The 22,354-nt window shown below is 38.7% G+C and overlaps 2 protein-coding genes across 2 annotated transcripts; one reads left to right on the top strand and one right to left on the bottom strand.

Moving 5' to 3' along the window:
- Window positions 1-9,858: 9,858 nt before the first annotated feature.
- LOC143610287 (uncharacterized) lies at window positions 9,859-13,777 on the bottom strand. Its single transcript, XM_077084808.1, has 5 exons — window positions 13,291-13,777; window positions 12,526-13,184; window positions 12,360-12,449; window positions 11,057-11,713; window positions 9,859-10,581 (listed from the first exon to the last, which is right to left on the bottom strand). Exons 1-5 carry the CDS (start codon window positions 13,358-13,360, stop codon window positions 10,492-10,494), a joined length of 1,566 nt encoding a protein of 521 aa, XP_076940923.1. The 5' UTR covers window positions 13,361-13,777; the 3' UTR covers window positions 9,859-10,491.
- Window positions 13,778-15,227: 1,450 nt separating this feature from the next.
- On the top strand, window positions 15,228-16,607 carry LOC143610283 (mitogen-activated protein kinase kinase kinase 1-like; the record flags this gene model as incomplete). The annotated part of the gene is made up of 3 exons (XM_077084805.1): window positions 15,228-15,964; window positions 16,384-16,468; window positions 16,545-16,607. Coding segments are annotated over exons 1-3 (843 nt in total), but the record flags the coding sequence as incomplete, so codon positions are not given.
- Between the last annotated feature and the right edge of the window lie 5,747 nt (window positions 16,608-22,354).

The raw sequence follows: 22,354 nt of genomic DNA, 5'->3' as shown, positions 1-22,354 counted from the left end.
AACTTCCAAATGGTTTGAGTTTGGTGTAAGTTGGTTCTCTCTCGTAGAGGATAGAGTATGGACTTTGAAAATTTAGAACTGGGGTAGGTAGACGATTGATGAGGTAAACAGCGGTTTGAAAAGCATGTGTCCAAAACGAAAGAGGGAGTTGAGCGTAATGAAGAAGAGCTAAACCGGTCTCAACAATGTGACGATGACGGCGTTCGGCCACGCCATTTTGCTCCGGGGTATGCGGGGGAGTGGTGAAGTGTGATATGCCTTGAGATTGAAGGTAGGAGGTAAGACCGATGTATTCTCCACCATTGTTAGTGAAAAGAGAAATTAATGGGGTTTGAAAATATTTTTCTACTAACAATTTAAATTGTGGGAATAATATTGAGACATCAGATTTGTGTTTCATTGGATATAGCCAAACATACTTAGTGTGAAAATCAACAAAAATCACATAATAGGTGAAGCCATCAATGGACTTTTCCATTGGACCCCAAACATCAGAATAGATTAGTTGTAGAGGTTTGGTAGTATTAAATGAGTTCATACCAAAAGGCTCTTTGTGACTTTTATTAATCGAACACGAGGTACAATGAAAATTTAGAAGATTAAACTTTAACCCTAAGCATTTGGCTATTTTCTTGAGAATCCGAATGGAAGGATGCCCAAGTTTATGATGCCAATCAATCGGTGATATTGTTGAGACCGCATTTATTTGAGGTGAGGAAGGAAAGTTGGCATAGTAGATATCAAGGTAGTTCTCACCCCGCATTAGACGTGCCCCCGTGTGATGATCCTTGACAAAGAAATGGGTTGGAAAAAATTCCACAGAAACATGATTAGTTTTACACAATTTAGCAACAGATATTAATTTATTTTTGAAGGAAGGAACACACAAAACATCTTTTAAGGCAAGTGAGCCATTAGACGTGTGAAGGTGTGTTTGACCAATGTGAGTAATAGAGAGAGAGTTACCATTGCCAAGGACAATCTCATCCGGTCCACCATACTCGGATATAGAGTGAAAGGACGTGCGATCCGGGTCGACATGATGAGAGGCCCCGGTGTCAAACATATAGGACGAGGAAGAAGTAGCATTAGCAATTGGAGAAGTTTTATGTTGAGTCATAGAACTTCCTGTTGTAACTTGATTATCACGAAGAAAGCGAGCGAGTTTCCTGCATTCTTTTGCTTCATGTCCTGCAAAGTTACAATATTGACAATAAACATTGTTACGATTACCGCCATGATTTTGATTAACGTTGTGAGACCACTGATTGCGAGCAGGTCTGTTGCTGTTGTTGTTTGGGTTGCGTCGATCAGATCGGACACCAGACCGCGGTTGTCTCTGGGTGTAATTAACAGTAGCCATGAGTGGTGGTGGTGATATTATGGTGTTGTTTAGTTCCCGTTCGAAATCAACGAGTTTTTCGAAGAGTTCCGGAAACGTGAGCTTTGTGTTAAAGTGACGTAGTGTTGTTGCAATGTTCTTGTAATCCTCCCCCAACTGACAGAGAATATGAACCATCAAGTCTTCTTCTTTTACCGGTTCTTGAACAAGGGCGAGTTCGTCCGCGATAGATTTCATGTCGCGAAGATATTCGGTAATGGTTCGGGTGCCTCTAGGGTTTGACGCCAGCTTAGACTTCAGAGAAATAACTCGGGAACGTGACGAGTTCGCGTAGCTTGTCACGAGAAGATCCCAAGCTTCACGAGCGGTGTCGGCCGATGCGATTAAGGGCTGAACAGCCGGTGAGCAACTGCCCAGAAGAGCAGCCAAGATGCTTTGATCTTGTCGATACCATGTATGGTATTCCGAGTTGGATTTAGTTGCTTCTTTGTCTGTGAATTCTGGTGGGGGAGCTTTGGTTCCGGTGATGAATTGAACAAGATCCAAACCGATTAAGGTGGAATAAACATGTTTGCGCCATATGGAGAAGTTATCACTGGTTAGGGTGATGTTGAAATGAGTTGAAGCTGTGAGTTGAATGACTGTTTGTGATGCCATGTTGTTGATCGGAGAAGACAGCGGCTAATCGGAAAAAAAAAGATTGGATCGGACTACCCTTTTGAGCGTGAGGCTTTGATACCATATAAATGTTAGAATATGTTATGCAAAAGCTTAATTAATTACAAAGATACAAAGGCTTTAAATAGCCTGCTACAAGAGCTATAACCGGAGACAAGAATGGAAACGAGAGAAATAAGGCTAGGACTATGGCTAGGACTTGAAAACCTATTGACTAGAAATTATTGTCTAAATATAGACTGATCATATAAACGGAAATATACATTGAATATACAATTATGAATTGGTATCCTTGATATCCTTAATAGGTTTATATTAGGCTATGTGTAGTGAAAGACTACAAATTTAGAGCGATTTTTGACACGCGATCAAAAGGGTGATATGTAGCCCGAGGGGCGGTATTGTAGCCCAAAAATCCCCTCCCCCCCACCGTTTTTATTTTTTTATGATACTTTTTAACAAACACACATATACACAAGGTGACATGTATAGATCCCACCCCCTTCCAAACACACACACACACACTTGTTGCCCGGGGGGGCATGTAATCGCTCTTCACCCTTATTGCCTCATATTTTCCGCCCACTACACACTTCTTTAAGGGTATGGATTATCATTGTCTAGTGAGTCAAGTTTGAAATATTATAATTCAATTTCTTTAATAAAAAGTTTGTTATTATGTACCTTATAACGTATGCTTGATATGTTTTTATTGTCTCAATAACAGAGACAAAGTTTTTTAAACACTCAAAGGTCATGGATATGAAATTGACAAAGTAAATTCGCCCCTTCAATAAACATGCTTCATATATTGTTATAAGCGTTGACCAAAAGAGTGGGAAAAAAGTTTTGTGCGAGTGAGACCCTCCCATTGTATTTTTATATTTGGAAACGACTTTTGTACATTCTTGATCTCTCTCACACATTTACCTACATGTATATATATAAATATAAGTCATTAATGATTTAATTCGCACATACATACGTACATTATATATATACAGATATATAAATGTGTGGTGTGCAAGAGATCAAGGGTGGTGGAAGGAGTCAGGAATTGAGCAAGCGTCGCCGCAGCAAGCTCTGACGCCATATATATTAATTGTAAACAAGTAAATAAATAAAGTGTGATTATATATGTTTGATTACTTCGATGTGATTTGGGTAGATGTTTATGTGATGCAGCATTGACTAAGGTTTCATACTCTTTGTTTTCTTCGTTTGTTTGATCCCGATGCAACATTCTTTTTTCTTTATTAATTAATTAATAAATAAAATTTGTGTTAATTACTTAATTACATCTTAGATTGATACAACTTCGCCTTCGGGCCGAACTCGGTTTCAGGCAGTCGGTTCTTGACCGGATTGTGGGCATGCATAATCTTATTGCTTACATAACTATGTTTGCGCCAAGAAGAGTTTGTGCAGACACTTTTTTTTATTAAAACGTCTTCGGAAAAACAAAATGTATCTGGTCCGCGCAACGCAGACAAAAGAGCCTTTGCAGACATTTTTTAAGAAAACAAACAGCACTTAATTTGCTGAGGACGTTTAATTTTGATGCCGACTTCGGAACTAATGGTAAGAATAGTTAATAATTTCAAGAGAGAATTTCCCTGTTTTTCAACAAATGTGAGAGGTCAGGTTAATAGGTTTAATAGGTTTCAGGACTATGCAAAAGCCCATACGTTTTCAATTTGCAAAATTGCATACGACACTATTTATGACGTGTTGAGTATTTAAGTATTTGAAAATTTTGAAAAAGCATTGCGAGGCATTCTAAACAGTTTTTGTCAAGGTAATTAGCTAATTTATGTTTTATTATTATATTTTAATTATTTAAGATAATGTTAATTGTTATTAAATTCTATTATAGTGATAATTGTTTTTGTGTAATTGATCTATACATTAAAAGATATTTGAGAATTGAGAATATTGACTTGGTTAAAAAAATGTACAATGTGTATGAATTCGTACACGACATTCCAAGTATGCTCGATGTTACACAATGGAGTGATCGAACTGTCATATGAGTTGGTAAGGTCAGCATCAACGAGGTTGCCCATGATTTTTGGATACAACATGCGTGCTTTAGTTCTACTAGAGCAAACAATAATACTAATGTTTTAGAGCAATCACTTATTTTCGATGACATCATTGATGGAGTTGTACCTGGGAATGCATTTATAGGCAATGAGATAGAGTACAAGTACAAGTATTATCTTGCTAATGGTATATATAAGATTGTGTACGTCTTACTGAATCATTTACATGCCCACAATATGAAAAACAAAAATATTTCAAGATAGATAAAGAAGCAGCGGGAAATGATATTATAACAGGTGTTTGAAGTTTTGAAGAAAAAGCGGGCTATCATAGCCAATCCTTCTCAAATGTTATCAAAAGAAAGAAATATGCTATCTAAGTTTGTGTTACTCTACATGAAATGATCATAGAGGGAAGGGCGAAGCCAAAAGCTATAAATACGTTATCCCACTAACGACCCTCAATGCTAAATGTGCAAGAGAAACTAATATGTTAAACTTCATTGCAGAGAAATGTATGATAACCTCCTATCAAATTTGATATAACATATTTTAGGATTCGATCACAGAGCGAATCTGATTGTTTGTGGATTTTATTTAGGGCTAGCTGGAAATTCGTGTCTTAAAAGGTTTACAGATTAGAAACAGACGCGCTTAACACAAGTATCATACATGAATACGATACATGAATACGACTCGTTTAACTACTTTATATGTCATGACCATAAGACAGTTTTAAGTTTCATGTACCAATAAGGGAAAACGAAGTCTAGCATACTAATTTCAATTACTTAACAAAATAAAAAAAATCACATACAACACATTTTTGTTTAATGTCTTATCGTGTCTTAAACATCTACCCAATTATCAACCCTAATTTTTATTAACTATGATTTTAATTACAATGAAAAAAGTTCCTTCACCTAGCTCCATATTACATAAAATTAGAATTTCAGTATAGATTTATTATATTTTAAATAAAATATCAAAAAAATCTCACTCTTAAAAAGTGATGTCGGAAGCTTATATCATCCAATTAAAAATTTAACACATTAAAACTTTTGAAATGGAAAATATTTTCCTACAAGGAGAGTTCAATATTAGTATTGAAACAAAATAAATTTTGATATACATAATTGATCTCTTATGTTGGATTTTAATTTTAAATTGGCTTATTTATTGGCTACTGCCTGATCAACTGGAAATCAAGATAATATATTGCAATGACCATATTTGTTGACAATTAGATCATCCATAGTATGGGCTACACCTAGCAATTAAGTGTATATTTTATGAGTTTAGGATATTAGAATAAATAATATATAATGTAGACACGCATAACATGATATTATTTGTGATCATCGAGGTCCAATCAATCGAGTTCTTGTAGATGCGGACAAAAGTATCCATCATATTAAAATTATATTAGAGTTGAAACATTGATATTTATCAAAATGCTATCTTGACCTACGCACCTCTCACTATCATCCAAATCTCTCTTTCTCGTGTAAAAAATGTGCCCATCAAAGTGTAAAGAAATGATGCATCAAAGTGTACAAAATTTGAAAAGTTTATATTAAAATGTAACACTTTGTGTATTAAAACACATGTCAACTCTAAAAATAATTCATTTTACTTTTATCTTTATCTTTATGAAACTCAATGAAAGAATATATAATTATCCTCATTATTTCATTTGATTTATGATGAAATATCTATAATCTTTTTAGAAACAAATTAGTTTGATATATTTTGACGGAAAGAGAATGATCATTTACCATTTTTCGACAACATAAATCATAAGGTCAAGTTATTTTATAAATGAGAATAAAAATGAGGATGATAAGATGGATTTGTAGTAAAAAAATTTAAAAAAATAAAAATAATCTTAACTTAAATATAAATAAAAAACAATCATGTGGTCATTGTTCAAAAAATAAAGACACAATGTTAAGGAAAAAATATCATTTTGTCTATTTATTTATTATTATGTTTTATGTTTATGTCCGTCATTCATTGTGTTTTTTTAACATGGTGTTTTTTTTCCTTAATATTGTTTTATATTATTCAACATTGTGTTATATATTGTTCGACATTGTATTATATTTTGTGACATATTATGTTTTTTTATCTATCATTGTGTTTTTTTTGTTTTTTTTTGTCAGTGTCTTTTTTGTTTTTTTAACGAGAAAGACGAGGGAAACATTTTAGTTTTTTCATTTTTTGTTTATATTTTGAGTTATGATTTTTTTATTATTTGTTCTTGAGTTATTTTAAGGTGCTTTTTTTAAATCACAAATCATTCTCGCATTTATCATTTTTGTCTCTCTTTGTGTTTTAATCTTTACCGTAAACTCTTGCGTTTTCCTTTTACCTTAATTAGAAAATTGTCACGTCATTTAAATTTTTCATCAAACATCTCACATATTTGAGAAAATGTTTCTAAACTATTTTATGTTAGGATTTAAGGTTTAGGGTTTACGTTTTATGATCACAGATGTTGATTGCATATGTCTTTAACACGATACTGATCTTTATTTTTGTTTTAGTCCCTCTACAAAGGGTCCGTTAAGACTATGTGTAGTTAAGGGGCTACAAAATGAGGCGCTTTGTGCCATATGGCGCCTAATCAACAAATGATAGAATTTTGTTTTAGAAGTGTAATGGTGTTGTAGCCACACACACACACACACACACACACATATATATATATATATATTACACACAATATAATAATACTAAAAACAAAAAACTATCCGGCGACAAATTCTAGTTGCCATCCTCATTGTTGCCCGTTTTATCGCCCGGGGGCGGTGCTGTGGCCCCTCGTCGCCCCATAATTACCACCCACTATAGATAGCCTAATGAACAGACTTAAAGATAATTAAATTAGTTGATTTTTTTTTTGAATAATCAAATTATTATTATTTACAACCACCAAATGATGATCAAACTTTCAACCTCCATTTGGAAAGTTTATCACTTTTGCCACCGCACCAAATGATGCGGGGTTAAATCGAGTAATTAACATTACTTTAATTGTAGTTGGTTTAAAATAAAATATATTACCTTTCTGTTCAATTTGAGCACACAAATGACTAGGTAAGAGTGCGTTAGAATGTCAATGCCAAATTGATTGTTTTCAACGTTTTCGTTTTATCTTTGCAAATATTAACCCTAAATGGATCATTGATAACTTATTAAATGAAACAAAAATAAGAAAAGTGGTGTTGGAAATTTAATGTAAGAGCATTCACATTCAATACATCAAAATTGTGAGTGAAATTTTTATAGTGCATGGAGTTGATTAAGGTGTAGAGTGAATAAAAGATAAACGTAGTGATTTTTCTGTATATTTGAAAAGTTACTATTCACACCTTATAATTTATTTTTTAATATATTTTGAAAGTGATTGTGAGAGAATGAATGTGAAATGATAATGATAAAGGTATAAAAAATATTATTTAATTGAAAAGAGAGAAAAATGTAGTGATTTTTAGTGTAATTTTGAATTTGGAGATAAGAGATTAAACGTGAATGCTCTAACACTCCAACCAGCTAGTACTTGGACTGGGCATTACTTGTACGAAGATCAAAAATAAAAATCAGTCCAAAGTTATAGAAGAAATTAAACTATGTTGTTAGAAATACGATATCTTCAAGCTCTTGAACAATCTTCCATGTAAGCATGTAAACGAACCGAATGAAAACGAACAAGGGCATGCCCGTGTTCTTCGTGTTCGTTCGTTTAACTTTAAACGAACACGAACACTTAATCGAACACATATTTTGTGTTCGTGTTCGTTTATTTAAAAAGTGAACATGTTCATGTTTGTTTTTTAAATTCTAAACGAACAATTCACGAACATAAACGAACAAAATTAAACAAACATAAATAAACATATATTAACAAATATAAATGAACACAAACAAATATAAACGAACGCACTTAAATGAACACAAATAAACAAATATAAACCATTAAGTAGATAATTCTTCAAAATAATATTTAATTAGTTAATGTTAATATGTAAACGAACATAAATAAACGGGCATAGATGAACATAAATAAACGAACGTTCATGAACATAAATGAACGAACGAGACATGTGTTCACATTCGTTCATTTAATTAAACGAACATAAACGAACTTCCCGCGAAACGATTCACGAACAGTTCACTGAACGCTCGGCTTATTTATAGGCCTACTTCCATGTCTTCCCAAGAGCCCTGCAACCTAATAATACGTACGTACACAACATAAATATGCATACGTCTAAGCTAATTAATGCTCAGTGAGCAGCAACAACTATAGCATATTTAGATATATACACAAAACTAACAATATTTAAGTTAGTAGTGTATTCAATATGACAATTTCAGTAATATATTCAATATCTTCATATCTAAACAATAAAAATTTCAAAGTCACACATTTAGAGTTCACATTCAGAATACACATTCAGAGTTCACATCAGATTTCATGGACTAGGCCACGTTTAGAGTTCAATCTAAAAATTAGTTTCAAAATTAACAATAACAATTTTACATTCAAGTTGTGAGCCACATAATAACGAAGTCATTCTTACTTTTTACACCGTATGGAAGCTACCAAGTCATTCTTACTTTTTGCATTTATAATTATAAAACATTACACAAAAATGATTAATAAAACATGCGTATTAAATAACTACTAAAAACATAATTAAAAAAAAAACTACGAATTCGAGACATTTAAAAGACAAAAAGTTTCATTTTTTGAAACCAACTCGATTTTCAATAAAGTTTATACCGAATGTTATAAACCATACTATATAATTAAATTCTTATAATAGGTTTACGAGTACAAATTATTACTTAAAAACAATTAAGGTTCATAGCTATAGAGATAAAAATAAACAATTAAGAACTTCCACCTTGTGGAGAATTCCATGCACAACACAGGGGTGGCTCAAACGTGAATGAAATAGAGTAGTGATTTTAGTCCTTTAGCCCCCCTATATATTATACTAGAGTAGTGATTTTAGTCCTTTAGCCCCCCTATATATTATACTAGGGCCTCAAAATTCTAAAAGGTTTATATGTAGGTAATTTTGGTTTTGAGATTGTTTGAAGATATATAGGGTTTGTGGTCTATAATTAAATATGCGCATGAGTCACGTGATTGAAACCAATTATCTTATAAAAAGGATTACCGTTTTATTATGTGCTTTGGCCCTCAAAAAGATTAAGACGGCACAACATCCACGTTATTTTCTTGATTGAGCGGCTTAACAATCCCGACTTGCTTGGTTTGCCTTCCTCTAACCATAGTTAGCAATTTGGCAAAGATTTTATCAAACCGGTTTAGTTAAACCGTAAACACCCTACCTATGTACAAGAGGAGAAAAGGTTTAGCTCTAAAGTATTATGGCTAAGTGGCTAACCCAACCAGTCTTAACTCTTAAGTAGCCATAGGCCCATAACAAATTAAGAATGGGCCCATTCTAGCACTTAGAATTGATCAAACATCCAAAGCAAAGAAAATCGTATACGGTTTGGTTTGGTTCGGTTTACTAGATTTACGGTTTGAAAAACAAAACATAAAGGTCCATCGGTTTACTAGATTTACGGTTTGAAAAACAAAACATAAAGGTCCATCGGTTCGGTTTACTAGATGTATGGTTTAAAAAGGAAAACATAAAGGTTCAGTTTATAGTTTGAAACCCGAAACCAGTCTTACAAACCAAACGAGAAACCAGCCTTACAAACCAAACGAGCCATTTGACATATATCGTAAGCTCCATTTTTTAAGGTTGTAGTTATGCATTTGAATAACATTTGGAGAAAATAACAAATGGCTCAAACCGCCAAAAACAATCGGTCTTGGTAAGTCTACCTGACCGAGTTTGGGTTGTTTTTCAAAACCGCGACTATAATTTCAACACAAATTGTTCGTTAACCCAAATTGAATACTATCAATTGCAATAAAAGATGATAAAAGATCACAAGGCAGGCTAAATGAAATAATGTAGATAGAAGTGTTAAAATAAAAGCAGGCTTCATTTTTTTTTCTTTCTTAAACTTTATAACAAACCATAAGCTATTTGTTTAACTGTGACATAAAGAAAAACAAAAGACAAAGCAAATTTCCTATTCACTTTTTTTCTTTTCTTAAACTTCAACCTTGAAAAGTCAGACAAATCTTAAAAACGTCGAGTGAGAGCGAGTGATAAACACGGGTTTACAGCAAGCTATTAGAGACCCATATGTACTTATTATTCCTATTCACTCATCATAACCCACTCTCACTGACTGCAAGGATTTCAAAACTTCCAAATCACTTCCTCTCTCTCTCTCTCTCTCTCACTACTACTTCCATCTTCATAATATTTTGATCAAACAATAAAAAAAGACAACCCCAAAACACCCCTTTTTCCAGCAAATTCAAGATTCCAGCTTAGAGTCAGACGACGGTATCAGTAGCTTTGGTTGTGTTCCTTTGAAAATCTTGGAGGCCGCCTGCAAATTTAGATACTGCACACACAAAAAGTAACAAACCCGTTCAGAATTCAAGATCAAGTATAGCCGGTGAAACTACCCCCCCCCCCAAAAAAAAAAACATTTTTGGTTATTACTCATTTTGACCTAAACTAATTGATGCTTTCTAAAGCTATTTGTTTTGACCTGGACCCGTTAGGCAAACCGAGCCCCCCGTTTTGCCAGCCAGACTTAACTGAAAGTCACAAACTCAAGGAAAGGAGATTGAGTTATATTTAACTATTTAACTTTTTCTTTTCCATTGAAGGGGTAAAATGACAAAAATGGCCTCATGTGCTTAACAGGCAAAATTAGTGCCCGTAGAAGATAATGACGTAAACTAATACAACGAGATAATGATTTCTGTAACTTTCATGGTTTAAGGATGGCTTTTGAAACTATTTATATATATAACTAAAGAACAAGATCTAAATTTACTCTAAAAAGTAATACTTAAAAGAAATTATTTTACCTTACTTGCGTCTCGGTAAAAAGAATTTATCTCCTCTTCTGTAAGGCCTTCTTCCTCTTCAGCAGTTTCTTCCCAACCCATTTCCCGCAGAAGTCTAGCTTCTTCTTCCTCAGATAAAACAATCGCATCACTCTTCCCGTTATAACTAGATGTCTCAGTTGCCACATCACCATCACCAGTGCAAACCATATCATCTTTATTCTCACTATCAGACTGCTGGACCCCATCCTCAGTTACAGCTTCACTAACAGCAACAGATGAACCAGTATCATCAGGGGTGGTAATAGGTGACATAGATTTCTTCCTCATAAGGTTAAAAAAGTCATTTCGGCTTCGAGCATGAGACGAGGGTCTCTTCTCCAGTGTCACTGCACCAGGCTTGCGCTCAATGGGTGAATTGTTGTTTCTTAGCGGAACAGGTCCCACAACGGAGGGTACAGCAAGAGGACTGTTTGGTAATTTGGCACCGGCTGTGGGGCTCAAGGTGTCCTTTGCAACTGGAGTGACGCCATTCCTTTCGCGTGAAGGTTTAAGCACGTGAAGTTTTCCCACAGTAGGTGTCTTTGGAGAGTCAAACTTAGTAGAGACAGATCGAGGGGAGTTGACCAACTGTACTTGAGCCACCTTTGGCTTTGCTTTATCAGAAGAGTTTAACGCCTAAAAAAAGTAAGGAAAATATGATTAAGCATTTGTTCTGCAAATATATGATTATGAATCTGGTGATGGACATGAATAATTATAAATGTTAGTTTAACCAATACTAAAATTCCTATAATTGGCATTAATATGATTTTTTAGTTACACGTTTAAATGAATAGATACATACATGTTTGCATGGGTAGAAGCACAGGTAACACAAGTCCACAACAAGTAAACACATATAAGCATTGAAATAAAAATATTGCAAGTTATAAATGCCCATTCACCGGCGTATGCAATTTACAAAAGGTATATATTCATCTTAAAAAAAATTCAAGTAAAAATATTGCAACTTACAAAATGGAAAGAGAAGTTTATAAAAGACAGTTCACTGGCATATGAATTTATCAGACGGTAAATTTTCATCTCAAATGCAACTTCTGAACAAGAATTATTATTAAGTTTGGCACTTCTAAAGATGTAACAGCCTGTGCTAAAAGAAGCATTCAAACTCAAAGTAAAACGATTTATCCGAGTAACATTTTATGTCACCCATACCTGAATTACTAAGTTAAGTGCTAAATTACTAGTAGGCCAGATATATAAACCAGTTCTATGTTATGACTTAAGTAAGAAACAACAAGAGGTTTAGAAACAGTCTTACCAAAGCCTTAGGCATGGAAGGAGTCACGGGAATCAATTGCCTCGATTGCTTAACAGCAAGCTCTTCAAGCCTTTGAGTTCCAACCGACAACTACATGAACATCAATAAACATAAGTACACAATACATAACACCAAACGATGCATATGCAAAATATTCTTCAGCTACCTGAGGAGCAGTCTGAGCCCTAGGCGGACCTTGTGCCAAAGTTTCAGCCATGTTCCTACCAATTGTCACGCTTGCAGTTGTCGGTTGTACAACAGAGGTGTTGTTTCCGTTACTCCCAACTATAACCGGCACCTCCGCCAGTGCAGAGGTCCACCCATCACCACCAATCACCGCTGCGTTACCGATCGGCAAGCTCTGAATAGCACTCAAACCAGGAGAGGGGACTCTACCAATCTCACCATCCGTTTGTTTCTCTTCAGCCCCTAGTGACGGGAAATCTCGCTCAAACGCGGTCTTTACACCACCAATGCTGCCACCGGACCGTAAACCACCACCAGTGGTTGAGTCAGCTACGAATTTCCTGGGCCATGACTCACCACGCTTAGTAGAGACACTTGATTGTGAACGTCTTAACCCGTCTTTCTCAAACCTACTTGGTAAAAAAGGATCAGAATAACGATGCCTACTTTCTGACTTTTCGTTATCGGAATACCGATCAAAACTACCGTAAGACCTCAAGTAAGGTGACCCGTTACCACTAGACGAGCGTCTAAAATACGAAGAAGTTGTCTTTTCCGAAACCGAAGGCCGTCCTAAGTCTTTATCACTTATGTTAACAAGCGACTTATTTCTTAATGTCCTTGACACACCTTGTTCATCTACAAAGATACAAAACAACATTGTCAACGTTACGACTAATAAAGTTAGTACTAAACTACTAATTAAGATATGACTAATTAAAATATAACAGATTAACAGAATTACCAGATTGCAATGTGGATGATTGAGTGCTCTTTAACCATTCGGGTACAAATGTTGGCTCACTTCTTTCCATAGCTAATATTGAACATCATATAACAAATTATTAACAAACAACAAACGCGCCTTTTTTTCCTATCAAGTTTCAAACTTTATTCAACAGCACCACTACCATCAGCTAAAACAATCCATAACAGATCATTGTATCTACCAAAACTTCAATTCCAATCAAGAACTCACCAGACCCTCATCTTATAAATAAGTTCAATTAGCACTAGCATCAAACCCTAAACTTAAAACCGTCTATATCCCATTACATACAATCACCAAACCCTAATCTTGAAACCGTCCAAATTAGGCAAAACAAATCGAAACCCTAATTCAGTTCGTTCAATACACGGCCTTGAATAATGACCAAAAGGGTATCCTAAATTCGTAAAATTTACGAAAAATATCCAAAATTGACTCCAACCCTCAACCGCTGGATCAAAATAACACCCGAAAAAAAGCCCTAATTCTTGGTTGTGTGAATTAGATAGTGTGTCTGTACTGTGTGATTGCCGCCGTGTAAACAGCTCCGGCGAGTATGTGAGTGTGTGTGTGAGAGATATAGGGGGGGGGGGGAGTTATTTTCTTGTTCGGTGTTGGTTTTGGAATTGATGATGTCTTTAGCGTGAGGGCTTGTTTTTGTTAAAATTTCACGGAAATTTGTGTTTTGTGTGTTTGTTTTTCTTGTTTTTCTAAGCCTAATTGTTTGTTATTATCAAATATGAGTTGTTTAAAACAAAATAAACAAGTTTGCATAGGAACATGTTATGTGTAACTTTTTAATTTTCTTTTCTGATGAAAGTAGGTAACATGTAACTTGGTAACGTGTAATTGATGATTATGATCTAGTTTGGATAACATGCACTTTACACGTGAATGGATAGGCCTGTTAACGAACTTAATGTTCAGTGAATTGTTCGTGAACTGTTTGACAGAAAGTTCGTTTATATCTATTTATTTATGTATTAATATAAAATAATTAAATATTATCTAGATGAGTCATCTACTTAAATGTTTTATGTTTGTTAATTTGTGTTCATTTATGCGTTGGCACTGTTGTTTGTTTATGTTCATTTACATTTGTTCATATATGTTCGTTTATCTTTATTCAATTATGTTCGTTTCGATTTTAGACAAACAAACATAAACGAACACATGTGTTCATTTTTTAAATAAACGAACATGACATAAATATATGTTCTATTAAGTGTTCGCGTTTGTTTAAAGTTAAATGAACTAACACGAACATGCCCTTGTTCGTGTCCGTTCAATACGCTTACATGCTTTCATTATTCACATGGATGAACACATCAGTCTCACTCTATAGGTTCTGCTGGTTTTATTTGTGTTCGTAAACCGTCGATGAACACATTGATTTCCTTAATGAACGAACATGAACATAAAATCATCAAGTTCGGTAAATGTTCGTGAACACATTATATCCTTTCACACACGAACACAAACAAGATTTTGTTCGTGTTTGTCCGGTTCATTTACAACTCTATCTAACTGAGCTAATATATTTTGCTTATGATAAAGTATTGTTTATAGCTAAGTTAGATAACAAATCCAAAGTTTTTAACAAATCCAAAGTTTCAACATATAAATTGAAGGGATGGTGACGTGGCCATGTATTTGACCATATAAATACAGTTAACATGTATTTAAGGTAAACAGTTAACAGTTAGCCACCACTTGGTAAGTTTTATAATCTTCATCATTGACTTAGATTTTTCACACGACAACACAAGTCAACCCCAAAATGGACGTCTCATCTCATTTCCAGCAGTCTCTTCTGACCACTCACATTTCACACAACCATCCTCCATTGCACACCTTCACCTTCACCTTCACCTTCACCTTCACCTTCACCTTCACCTTCACCTTCACCTTCACCTTCATACATACATACATGCAACCACACTAACAATAACAACATGTCTTCAAGTTCCAGGCATAAACGATCAGTGGCGAAGCTTGACCGAAAAAACGCAGCCAAGAACATCGAATATGATGCCTCTGTATCATCATCACACAGAACTCGTTCACTTGATAGCTCTCTGATATCTGATCAAACCAGTTTCAGAATTGAAGGTAATATTGATGGAGAATTTGACTTGATTTGCCGCTCTTTAGGACTTTCTGGACCCGAAGCTTTTGCGATTCCAGCGGCCGACTGGGAAGCTCGTAAATCTTACTCTCCTACGAATAATAATAATGTTTTAAGGTCAGTAAGATCAGAAGAGGTTAAGGTTAAGAAAAGTGATGATGAGGCTAGCTTATGTGGAGTTAGTGGGAAGAGTTATGTGACTTGTCAAAGTGGGATCAAGGGTGTTCGGCCTCCGGTGCTTGCTACTCCACCGGTTGTCTTACCCGTGGTGGTGGATGATACTATCGGTTCGAATTGGGGATTTGCTAGTATGGTGGAAGAAGTTACTGTTTTATCTGGACCGGATGCGAATTTAAGTGAAGATGTGGTTGAGGATGATGAGGATGAGTTGTCTTCAAATGCGCCAACTGAAGTTGGTTCGCTTTCGCCTAATGGACCGTTGAAGTGTAGTATTACGAACTGGCAGAAGGGGGACTTTCTTGGAAGGGGGTCGTATGGAACAGTTTATGAAGGCTTCACCGAGTAAGTTATTTGATTTTTCGTTGCGGTTGTAGATCTTATGCAATTGTTGTTAAACTTCCTTGAAGCTGCATATGCATTTGTCTTACATGAAGAAACTTTTAACTAGTAGAATGATCAAAAAGCTTTTAACTTTATAACTTTAAGAGAGAAAAGAAAGTCATTCACATTCAGACATTCAGTTGTTACATATTGTTAGGTGGTTATTAATACTACTGTAAGAAGGTTTTTAGGATGTGACTTGTCGACCATCTCTTTCGGTTCGACTTGTTGAAATACTTAAATAAATGTGGTGCTTTCTTATATGTAAACTAAGAATCAATTCTGTTTTCATGCTGCACTGTTCTACAACATGCCAAGGAGATCAAGAACTGTTGATATGGGAATTGTTTGTTGCATATGACATAGATGTTTGTTTGCAGACACGGGTTGTTCTTTGCTGTTAAGGAGGTTTCTCTGCTCGAGGAAGGAAGCCAAGGAAAGCAGAGCATTGTTCAACTTGAACATGTGTTTTATGGACTGTTATTTTGATCAAGTTGTTGCTGCATACTAATGTATTCTTGTTTTTTATTTACTGTTTTAGGAGATTTCACTATTAAGCCAATTCCAACACGAGAACATAGTTCGGTATCTTGGCACTGATACAGTATGTATTTGGACTTTGTCAGCAAAACAAGTGTCCACTTGCTTATTTTCGGGCGTGTTTTTTCGGGCGCGTGGCCGCGAAGTTACTGGCACGTCCTTTCAACAGCTGTTGCCAGCTTGCTTTTTGCCACGTGTCATAGTTTCATTGCACTGTCGATTTCTCTCTCCTCCGCATTAAATTCACCGCATTAATTGCGATTACTATATAAAGGGGGAAGAGGGTTATTTGCAATTCACACTTTCACCTCTCTTCTTCTTCTTCTTAGTGATTTCCGGCAAATACTCCCCTTTTTCAGGCAAGCATTTTCCCGAAATCACTCTTCTTTCTGCAAAAATGTCTTCTCATGATGCTGAAGCTGTAGCCGACGATAGGAGTACTGCTGGCGAGTGCCAGTGTGCTCTACCTGTCGATCAGTACCAGTACATCGTCAGGAAGTTCATGCTCGAGTCTCTCGAGCCTGAGTTTCCTGAATCTCACCAGACTGTGTACGATGCCCCCAGTGGCAAGATCGGGGTATATGCTGCATTCTTTGTTTATGGAAACCTTAGGTTCCCATTGACAAAGTTTATGTACCGTGTCCTGGAGAGGCACGGGGTGCACCTGACCGAGGTGCATCCGATGGCGATTGCCAAGGTCCGGCACTTCGAGTGGGTGTGCCGGATTCTGGGTATTGAGCCCTACGTGGACCGCCTGATGACCTTCTATACTTGGAGGTGCGTCCAAGGGTGGTACACCCTGACAACCCGTATTAAGGGTTTAAAGATCTGCGTGACCGAGCGCAGTCTCCGAGCGTGGAAGCGGGAGTTCTTCTACATCTCTGCCCGTGCCATCCCCATTGCTATGAAGTTCAAGAAGGGTCAAGCGCTTCCGAGCCTTCACGCTTCCAGCTACCAGGAGGCGGAATGGTTCGCGAAGATATCCCGGGTCCAATCTCCGGTTTACCGGTTTGCGGAGTCCGGGATGGTGCTGCTGGGGATGAGCCAGGTATGGAAGGATGCGTCTCGGTTTCCTATCCTTCTCGAATACGGTTTGAACTCTATTCCTTATGGTATGTCTTGTCTTTCTTGCTGATATTAGTTTATTTTCTAACTGTTTCTTTTCTTTCAGAGGGGAATAATTTGGAGTCGCTCCTGTTCCCGCGGGAAGCTGACAGTCCCGTGCGGGTGGGCACTCGTGCTCTGGACGACAATGAGTTGCCCATCCTGGAGCAAACGGCGGATAGGTTTGTGGAGGTCTATCCGCCGGGCCAAGAGATCCTGAGCCACCGGCGGCCAGGTAAGGAGATATTCTATCCTGAACCCCTCAATGCTGTACCCGTTGCTGGAAATCCTTACATCCTGTCTTCTTCTGAGGAATCCGCAGATGGTCCTCCCCTTGTGCGGAAGAAGAAGACTGCTGCCGGCGTGAAGGGGAAGGAGAAGGCCTCCACAGCTGATCCAGTGGTTCTATCTGACACGGAGTCAGATAGTGAAGAGGTGGCGGGGAAGCCCGGTGGTGAGAAGACCACTGCTCCGGAGGCTACGACCGTTACCTCCGGAGAACCAACGAAGACGACGGTGACCGGTACCAAGAGGCCGGCTCCATCGGGTTCCTCCCCGCCCGTCCGTACGTTCAGGGTCAAGAAAACCCGTAAGTATAATCATAATGCCTTTGTAGATTTGTCACTTCATAATTTTCTTTTAACACTCTTTGTGCAGGCGTGGATGTTGACGCAATCCGGGGTGAAACGCAGGGGAGTACCTCCTCGCCAATGACGGTAGGCTCGGTCAGCCTTCCTGAGGCGTCGACCCAGTCGCCTGCGCCTGCATCCGCTGGTCCAGTTGCTCGTTCCGTCGAGCCAACTGTTCCGGCCGAGATGACGTCACCGCCGACCGTGAGTGCGATTTTTACAGCATCCTTCACGGAACCGGCGGTTACTGCTGCTTTTAAGGAGGCGGCGACCGCGGCGGAGACCACGACGGCGACCACGGCGGCTGCCACCATGCCCGCGCCACCGGCACCGACAGCCGGACCCTCAGGTACGCGCAGGGCTTCCCGCCGATCTTTGCCACCTTCCCATCTGCCTGACCTGTTGGATGGATTTCCTTTAGGTTCAGGTGATGGGTTTGGCGGATATCGGCCTGTCATTGACCCTACAGGTGCGTAGGGTTCCTTTGTTTTTTCCCCTTTTTTTTATCATCTTTTCCTTACTGTCTTTGTTTCTTTTGCAGTGTCGGATTCCAATGAAGTGTATGTTCCACGATGGAACATACGCCGAGGAACAACCCTTCGTACCCCTGTGGAGTGCGTGGACTGGGCTCGCCACGCTGCTCCTCATGGTGCGTTGGGGGAAGCCATGGCTAGCTACCAGGAGGGTAGGCTAACCAATGAGCTTCGGGTTCTCCAGGCCCGGATGCAGCCGCGCATCGAGCTGCTTTGTCGTGAAAACGACAAGTTGAAAGCAGCTTGCGCCAAAGACGTATCTGAAGCGCGTGCTCTCCGGGAGGAGAACCAACAGCTGGCGGCAGCTGCCGCCGCCAAGGAGAAGGCCTTCAAGGCCCTCGAGGTTGAAGTTCAGGCGCGACTCGAGGCCCGTTCCAAGGCTGCCCAAGCTGTGAATGAACAGCTTCGGCTGGCCAGGGAAACTGCGCGAAACGCAACCGAGAGGGCTGCCCAGGCTGAAGCCGTTGCTGAGCCTCTGCGTTTGGAGAATGAGGAGCTGAAAGGCAAATTAGAGGCTCTCCAACGCGCTCATGATGCCTTGGCAATGGAAGATGCCAAGAAACTCCAGGAAATCCTGGACCAGAGGGGGGTGCTTGACCAAACCGAGCGGAAGCTTAAGGGCGTCGAAGAGGCTGCCGCTAAGGAAGTTTTACTTGCCAACCTTAACAAGAGCGAAGCCGAACGCGCCCATACCGAAGCTCAAGCTGCCCTCCAATGGCTTCTTCGAGAAGCGTTGCCTCAGGTATGTTTAGATTTATCTTCACGCATTTCTTTTGTAAGAAAAGGTTCTAATACTTGTATTTTTTTCTTTGTAGGTTGTGCGTCGGGTCTTTTCAGAGACCTCCTACGATGATGCTATGACCGCAGCCCTCAACGCTTCTCATGATGATGGGGAAAAGGCCGGCTTCATGCTTGGTCTAGGGTTTGTTGAGAAAGGCGTCCCGCCTTCCAACTTCCCTTTGTTCGATGTGGATACCGAAGCCATTTACGACCAAGCATTGAACCAATACGCCGCCTTCCCGCATCCAGTGGTGGAAAAGGTGGATGAAGTAGCTGTTGCTGATGATGGGTTAGCTGTCCTTAAAGCTTTCCTCGAACCACCCCGTTCTTCTGACGGAGCGGGTCCTAGTGGAGGCGGCCTTGAAGCTTGACCCCGAAGATCCCTTTCCATTGCTTAGACTTGTATAGATTCTCTTCTAGGCGGGTAGTAACCCGGCCATTCTTGTAATATATTATTGAAATATAAATCTTTTTGCGTATAAGATTGTTATTTCCTTCTTTGGATTCCTTGCTTTATAATCTCATGACTTGCATACTTAGTTTAAGTTAGCAATTTTCCAAGTGTTCTAGAATAAGTTAACCTCTTGGACGTGGTTGATGATGGGTTAAAGTTTCGCTTCCTCTTTCGTGATTGTGCGGGTAGAACCGTCACTTGCACTTGGTAGGATGGCTAAATTTTAACCTTATCTGACCTGCGTGCAGGTTTTCCTCATTTCTAAGTATTTAGGATAAGTTAACCTTTGAACGTGGTTGATAGTGGGTTAAAGTTTCGCTTCCTCCTTCGTGATTGTGCGGATAGAACCGTCACTTGCACTTGGTAGGATGGCTAAACTTTACCCATACCTGACCTGCGTGTAGGGTTTCCTTTTTTCCTTGTTTTTTTTTTTTTTTTTTTTTTTTTTTTTTTTTTTTAGGATAACCTTTGAACGTGGTAAATGATAGTTTAAAGTTTTGCTTCCTTATTTGTGATTGTGCGGATAAGACCGTCAGTTGCACTTACAAGGATGGCTAAACTTTACATCATACCTGCGTGTAAGTTTCCCTTATTTTTAACGTTGTTTATGCGGGTTTTGCCGCCTTCCACACGTAACGACTTACTTCTCCCCCTTTGTGGTAAACACCGGCACCAGTAGGGAGTTCATAAGAATAAAGGTAAACACATTATCAAAGGAGAATCATTTCCATTAGAAGTGGCTCTTGGCCTTTTCTTTACAAGTTTTGGAATTGATCTACATATAACATTTGCGTAATTGAGCTCCATTCCATGTTCTTGGGATGGGAGTGCCATCGAGCCTTTCGAGCCGGTATGCGCCCTTTCCCAGAACTTGTTTGATAACATATGGCCCTTCCCAGACTGGGGCCAACTTTCCTGGGCGTTCTTGGTTCGAAGCCTCGTTGTTACGCAGTATGTAGTCTCCTTCCTTGAAGTTGCAGAGTTTTACCCGCGTGTTGTAGTACTTTTGCATTTGTCGTTTGTAATTCTCTTCACGCACTGCGGCTAAGTCTCTGCGTTCCTCGGTTAGCATAAGATCCAACCGTCTTTCCGCATCATTGTCTTCTGGCTGACTCAAGACCCTTGGTGAGGGTAGACCAATTTCGACCGGGACCATGGCTTCCGTGCCATAAGTGAGGCTGAATGGGGTTTCCCCCGTACTGGCCTTCTTCAGCGTTCTGTTTGCCCAAAGGACGTGCGGAAGCTCGTCCACCCAGCCGGATCTGTGTTTCAAAAGTCTTTTCTTGATGCCTTCGACGATGCTCTTGTTTGCTCTTTCCACCTCACCATTACCTTGCGGGTGTGCCACTGAGGTAAAGGTGTGGGTGATTTGAAGTTCTTTCAGCCACTGTTGTAGCTTCTTGTCAGCAAAGTTGGTGCCGTTATCGCTCACCAAATTCTGTTGAAGTCCAAAACGACAAATTATAAATTCCCAAATAAATTTTTTGATATGCTTTGCGGTTGTTTGGGCTAAAGGTTTTGCTTCTATCCACTTGGTGAAGTAGTCGATGGCTACCACTAGGAACTGAACATTTCCTGCTGCTGTAGGAAATGGGCCTGTCACATCGATGGCCCACTTCTGAAATGGCCACGAAGAAGTGACTGGAACCAGTTCGTTTTTTGGGCGATGCGTGTTAGGTGCGTAAAGCTGGCAAGACCTGCATTTTCTGATGTATGCCAGTGCATCCGTATGCATCCCCGGCCAAAAGTATCCCGCGTTGTTTAGCTTGGCTACAACAGCGCGGGGGCCTGCGTGTACCCCACAGATGCCTTCGTGTACTTCCCTTAGGAGGTAGTCGGCATCTTGGTTGTCTACGCATCTCAAGAGTGGGCCAAGAAAGTTACGTCTGTAAAGGATGTCATTGACGAGTTGATAATTCAGTGCTTTACAGCGTAGTTTTCTTGCCTGTGTTTTTGACTCTGGTAGTATTCCTGCTGCAAGGTAATTTATTATTGGTGTCATCCATGTTTCTGTATTGTTCTGGATGACACAAATTTCCTTGTGCGGGACTGATGGTGCTTCGAGGAGTTCAATGCGGATGTCCTTTCCCAAGTGGGTGAAGGCTAGTGATGCAAGCTTGCTTAAGGCATCCGCAGATTTGTTTTCGCTGCGCTTGACGTGTATGACTTTACAATCACTAAAATCACGCATAAGGGTTTTTGCCTGGGCGAGGTACAGGGCCATGGTGTCATTCACAGCCGTGTATGTTCCATTTATTTGGTTGGCCACCAGCATGGAATCCACGTGGGCTTCTAAGTTTTTCACTCCCAT

The sequence above is a fragment of the Bidens hawaiensis genome, unplaced genomic scaffold (genome assembly GCF_021521415.1).
Source record: "Bidens hawaiensis isolate Kalapana, Puna unplaced genomic scaffold, B.hawaiensis_p1.1 tig00025577_1, whole genome shotgun sequence".
In the NCBI taxonomy this organism is placed as follows: Eukaryota; Viridiplantae; Streptophyta; class Magnoliopsida; order Asterales; family Asteraceae; genus Bidens; species Bidens hawaiensis.
The sequence above is the reverse complement of the archived record's forward strand: the minus strand, read 5'-3'. Positions and strand labels throughout refer to the sequence as shown.

Coding starts and splice junctions, on each gene's coding strand:
- LOC143610287 (XM_077084808.1), bottom strand. CDS start 13,360: ATGGAAAGAAGTGAGCCAACATTTGTACCCGAATGGTTAAAGAGCACT. Junction 12,450..12,525: donor GGGCTCAGACTGCTCCTCAG/GTAGCTGAAGAA, acceptor ATGTTCATGTAG/TTGTCGGTTGGAACTCAAAG. Junction 10,582..11,056: donor TTTACCGAGACGCAAGTAAG/GTAAAATAATTT, acceptor TTGTGTGTGCAG/TATCTAAATTTGCAGGCGGC.